At 31.2% G+C, this 6,274-nt stretch overlaps 1 protein-coding gene across 1 annotated transcript; it reads left to right on the top strand.

The window, feature by feature from the left end:
* On the top strand, positions 708-2,060 carry LOC107647836 (60S ribosomal protein L23). Its single transcript, XM_016351880.2, has 4 exons — positions 708-861; positions 993-1,277; positions 1,530-1,571; positions 1,799-2,060. Exons 1-4 carry the CDS (start codon positions 846-848, stop codon positions 1,879-1,881), a joined length of 426 nt encoding a protein of 141 aa, XP_016207366.1. The 5' UTR covers positions 708-845; the 3' UTR covers positions 1,882-2,060.

The raw sequence follows: 6,274 nt of genomic DNA, 5'->3' as shown, positions 1-6,274 counted from the left end.
TCAATATTTCTTTTTGGATCTATTAAAACTTCTGGAGCTAGTCATTAAAAAAAATTTCTGGAGCCGGGCGAGGTTATTTAGAGGGGTGAGTACGGGTCGGTTTGGTTCGAATTTATGGTAAAATTAGAATCGAATCGATCAAAATGTAATTGGTTCGGTTTAGTTTGGATTTACATTTTTTTGTACATGTACCCGAACCAAACCAAACTGATTAAGATCGGATTGGTTCGGTTCGGGTAATTGGGTATCCGATGACTTTGAAATTCATAAAAAAACCAAATTTTTATCTTAAAAATTCAACAAGTACAATAAATATGTAACATCAATAGAAATAATTCAAACATATTAAACACCAAATACATTAAAAACTAAACTCATTAAAATCCAAACATATTAATAATGTATAATCATTGTGAAAAAACCATATACATTTTTTTATTTTTTTTATTTAATTAATATATGATTGGGTTCGCGGGTTGGTTCAGATTCCGCACCCGCAAAATCGATACCCGAACCAATCACTAATAAAAATCATCGGTTTGGTTCGGATTTGACCCAATTACCCATTAATTTTAGAACCAATTTAATTGGTTCGGTTCGAGTTCGGACAGGTAATCGGGTACCCGCTACCCGTGCTCACCCCTAGTTACTTACCTTAGCAAGTCTTTGATGAGAAATTTATTTTTTTTTTTTTTGGACAAAAACAAAAAGAGGTATTCAATGCGCCTGCCTGTTGGGGGCCCATACTACTCCATAAACCCTAGTTAGAGTCTGAGAGTGGCATATATAAACAGCAGAAAGACACAAAATTAGGGTTTGTGTTTGTGATCTATAGAGAACCAACAATGGCGTCCAAGAGAGGTGCCTCTCCTCTACTTATTCAATTCTTCTCTAATTCGCCAAGATAACTATACCTAAATCTAACTAACCTTCATTTTTCTACTAATTCACAATTTGATTCTTTTGTATTTTGTTGTTCGATTTCTGTTCAGGTCGCGGTGGAAATGCGGGTAACAAGTTCAGGATGTCGCTGGGTCTTCCGGTGGCGGCTACGGTGAACTGCGCCGACAATACTGGTGCCAAGAACCTCTACATCATCTCCGTTAAGGGGATCAAGGGCCGCCTTAATCGTTTGCCTTCCGCTTGCGTCGGCGACATGGTGATGGCCACCGTCAAGAAGGGGAAGCCTGATCTCCGTAAGAAGGTGCTGCCAGCTGTCATCGTCCGCCAGCGCAAGCCCTTCCGCCGAAAGGACGGTGTTTACATGTACTTCGAAGGTCATAACAATAAAGTCCCTTTGCTTCTTTATTCTTTTATTTGCTTCAGTCATGTTATATTCTTTTATTTTTAGCTTTAATGCGGATTCATCTTTGATTTTGGTTAGATCATTATAGGTTAGGCTCTGATTATGGTTATTATTTTTTATTACTGATTATTGTTGATTAGGATTAGCATTTTATTTGTGTACTAACTTAACTATTTTTATGTTTGGAAAATGGTTTTTGATTGGGGTTTTTTGAATTGTGCAGATAATGCTGGAGTCATTGTGAATCCCAAGGGTGAAATGAAAGGTAAATTATTTCAATAGTTTTTTTTCCTTTCTGCTTTTAACAAGATATTTGACAATAATGGTGAAGAAATGTTTGTGAGCTTGTTCCTTTAAGAAAAATGAACTAGCTGTTGTATTGGATTATGATGTTACATTATTTTCTCTACATGTTTTTAAATTTATAAGCGGTTCTTTGTGTAGTGAATTTGTGGTTGTGGTTTTGATTTGTTGTCATTGTTGTTATTGTAGGTTCCGCTATCACTGGTCCAATTGGAAAGGAGTGTGCTGATCTATGGCCTAGGATTGCAAGCGCAGCCAATGCCATTGTTTGAGTTTGATTTCTAGCAATTATATATGTTAAAGTTTCTGCTTGTTAAAGAAGCCTCCGATTTTGGTTTTAGCTTCAGCTGTACTGAATGTGATAGAGATTTATATTATTATAACTTATGTGAGAAACTTTTTATGGCATTAAGTGGTAGTTATAAAGTTGTGTTTTTCTTTGTTTTTTATTTTATTTTTATTCACTCTATTTGTTGGGATTCATGAGTATCTGGGTCTATCAATTTAGTTTTATGATAATCGGATGAATGGAATACCTGTTTAGTGTTTTGTTTTGATCGGGGGAGTAGTAGTGATTTTAAAGGTTTAAATTTTGACTGTCCTCATTCATAGGATATGAAACACTTAATTCGAGTGTCTGCCTGGCACTCAATGTTGCTAATTGGTTTCTTTGCGTTGAATAGTTCAAGTCTTAAAACACTCTCCCAACAAAAAAAAATCATTTTGTTAGTCTGTAATGCAGGACCAGTGTAATTTAAGAGGATTCTCACTACTCAGTCAAAATGAATTTTAATGCTGAAATGTTCTGGTGAATGTTCACCCTATTAACTATTGAGGTGGATATTTGAGATCCAACTTTTAGGAAAAAAGTGTTTAATGGACTATGAAAACGGCACAACCACATCCACTGGTGTCTGTCACCAAGAATAGCACTGCGATCACTGTTGAGCTGCCATGACCAAGATGCTCCCTTGCCGCATCCACGGTGTTTCGGGTAGGTCAACACACCCCATCACCATCTAAGATTGTTGCACAAGATGATCCTCTGCCTACTTTGAAGCCACCTTTTGCTCAAGCTGCTGCAGGGATCCACTGAACACAGCACTAAATTTTCCCTAATTTTGAGAAGTGGTCCAAAATGGACTCGAAGCTTGCGAAATTTGATCCGAGAATTAAAGTCCAAATCTTGTGAAGTGGGCAGAAAGCTGCTGGCATTGGTGTAGGCGGCGGATTACGTAGCAATATATCTTCTATTTGCTTTCGGGTATACGGTGCCTTATCCAACTCAAAACTGTTACTTGGGTTGTTTGGGACTCTTAGATTTTGTACTTGTTTGAGTGTCAAATTAATAAAAAAAAATTATTTTTAATGTATTCATTAAATTTTTAATAGTAAAAATAAAAGTAATAAAAAAAATTAAAAATATCTTTTTTAAAAAATTATAATTTATATAATTTTTTAAAAAAATTTTTTCTTTAAAAAAATATTTTTTACATAATAAATAAATAAAAAAATATTTTTATATAATTATATTCAAATATAATTGATAAATAAATTTTTTTTGTATGAATTTTTCAAATATAAATTATTTTTATTTTTTTATAAAATAAAAAAAAATTTTAAAAAATATTTTTTTCTAAAAATTCACCCAAATAAGCTCTTTATGTTAAATGTGATCATACATTCATACTTTTGAAGTAGTGGAGAATAGCAAAAATGCAAGAGTGGAGAATATCGATAAAATTTTTTTTAAAGCATCTCCAAACAGAAGCAAGAGGAACTTGAGAGGAAATCTTCCATCAGCACCATCTCCACTTATTGCTAATCAATAATCATCCTCTTATCTGTTGTTTCCCTTGAATATTGTTTTTCTTATTATAAAGTGGATTCATAATATATTATCTATTAAAAAAAATCAAAATAACAAATAAATAAAGTCATGTGATGAAATATATTTGGAATGTTTGGCATCATTTTCGTACTTTATTCTACTTTGTTTCGTCTTCGATCAATCAGTTTGTCATTAAGAAAGTGTCCATGAATTTGATTTACTAGTGGATAATCTCAAACTTTGCATGAGAATGAATAAAATACTAATGTCGTCTCTATTCATATTCAGTTTCTGAATTAAAATTTTGTTACCGTGGGCATTTCTCTTATGGTATCTGTTTTGTCGATTTTTAGCAAATCAATAGTGGTTCGATTTTAATGGTTTGGGAGCGAAATATATTCTTCTTTTGCAGGTATCAATTTTCTATAAGTGCATCAAAGTGTCTCCAATTAGACAGGAATCGAAATGGAACATAAATCCAAATTTATAAAAGGATAAAAGAAATAAAAAGTAAAATTTTCAGAAAAGAAATTAACTGAAATCGAAAAAATTGCGTTGAAATTTAAATAAAGCGATACAGGTGCCTTCGACTGAATCAAAGAGTACTTGGACATGGAAATTAAATAGTACTTGAAAGATAAATTGACTTGAAAGATAAACCTTACTGAAATTTTAAATGAAAGATAAAGACAAATAGAAGGAATCCTACAGATAATTGACTCGAGGCAAACTCAGAAAGTCGCTTGGATGTGAGAGTGCGTGAGTAATTTCTGAAACGAAGTTCCAACCTTTATTCCATAAAATCTTCTAGTATTTATAATCTACCTCCATAACTGACGATTAATTACAAGGTGCAATCTTAAATGCACACTCTTTGGTAACCGTTCCCGCCCTTTGGCTGATCAATGCTTACTCATAAATTTCTCACGTGATAAATGCCTTCAACTTCTCTACTTACATAACGGCTTGCTTTTCGAGTTAACCCATTCGACTACCTCTTCCGAGCACTTGATCGATTAGGCCTGTTCGATTTAATAGAGCGTTTTGAAAATGAATGTGTCAAATACATTCAGCCAATGTTTGCACGTGCATCTTTTCAAAAAACCGCCTACATCTTGAACCTCTTCACTACTTCGAACCAACTTACTTTAATCGAAAATATTTTTCGATCAACAGTATCTAATAAGCCATTATTTTTTTGGAAAATGCTATGGTATAGATCAATAAAATATCTATACCTATAGAAATGAAATAACGTGTTAATTCTTTAAGTGACAAGTGATCACTTATTGTTTTTGGTTGGTCAAAGTTGTCATACCTTGATTAACAACGGACATTACTTTCAATAATTTGTCTGCTTGAAATATAATTAATTTTTTTGTTTTTATAATTATTTCTTTTTTATTCAAATATCACAAAATGAAAATTTGTCTTGACCAGAAGAATATTGTATCGCCCTCCTCTCAGATTAAACAATCCTTCTTCTGTTCTTTCATTTTTTGCTTGTTATGTTATTAATATTCTATCTATTATAAGCATTTCGAATTTTAAATGTTATTTAGAAAATAATTCTAATATTCAAGTAAAATAGCATTTTATGTGATATAAAACAATCATTTAAAATTTAGAAGGATTTTAGTTGAGAGGAATTCAGACATGAACGTATTGTGATTTTGAAAAGAGATGACCAGGTTTAGGATTTATCTATTTATTTATTTATTTTTGGCAAAAAAGACCATCCAATACATTTTTGTTTATTTTTTTTATTTTATTCAAGTGAAAAATCCAAATTTAATAATTATTAACATAAAATCCTAAACTTAAGCAGGTTCTTATTATTTCTACGAAAAGAAAAATACTAGTTTCCCAACAAATTCTAATACTATATGTTTATATTATGATTTTGTTTTTTATTTTCATAGCCACTGTCCATTCATTTACCACTCCAGTCTAGTCATAACGTTTTGCGTCTACTAGTAAAATTAAGTCAGATTTTATGTTGTTCTTATTTCACAATTAACCCCATATATTCATGGATATGTGTGTTTGTAATTTCATTTTGCAGTGTATGAACATAGATTACATTTTTATTTGGTTTATTAGTTTATTTATTATCATGTCTTTAAATTATTCGATAAAATGCTCCAATAAAAATATGCAAACATACTAATTCATAAGTTCATCAAAATCGAAAGAATTGACATATGTATAGACTATAGAGTAGTGCAACTATTTTTTGTATATAATAAATGTTTGAAAAAGATCACAATTTTTTTCCATGTAAGCACACAATTTTTTTATAGAAGCAAAATTTTGATTTTCATCATACACACCATTTTTGCTAAATGACACACAATTTCTTCATGTATGCACACATTATCCATTTAGAAAACATATATTATAATTGCCAAATAACACACAAACAAATAGTTCAACTCGTGTTCTTTAGAAACATGAGATTGTATTGTGTTTTAGACACATACAAATTAAATTTAATTTCATTGTAATAAGAATGACACAAATAAATAGTAGTTTATACACACTATAAAATGAATTTTTTACAATTACATTTGCAAGCACACAAATAGTTAAATTTGTGATTTCAGCTACATGAAAGTGTGGTTTTGTTCATCTCAATTGCCAATGGGCATACAACTTCTATCATGGTTGGTTAATTTCTTTTTCTGCGTTTTTTTGCTTTTTTTTTTTTAATATGAAGTTTATGTTAAAGTTTTTTCGAAAGTTATAAAAAATAGCTATCTTTCGATTGGTTTAGATTCTTTTACAATTAAATATATTCTTTGATTAAGAGTTCATATGTATGAATACTTGTT

The sequence above is a fragment of the Arachis ipaensis genome, chromosome B06, assembly GCF_000816755.2.
Source record: "Arachis ipaensis cultivar K30076 chromosome B06, Araip1.1, whole genome shotgun sequence".
Taxonomy (NCBI): Eukaryota; Viridiplantae; Streptophyta; class Magnoliopsida; order Fabales; family Fabaceae; genus Arachis; species Arachis ipaensis.
Note: the sequence above shows the minus strand (reverse complement) of the source record. Positions and strands in the feature narration are given on the sequence as shown.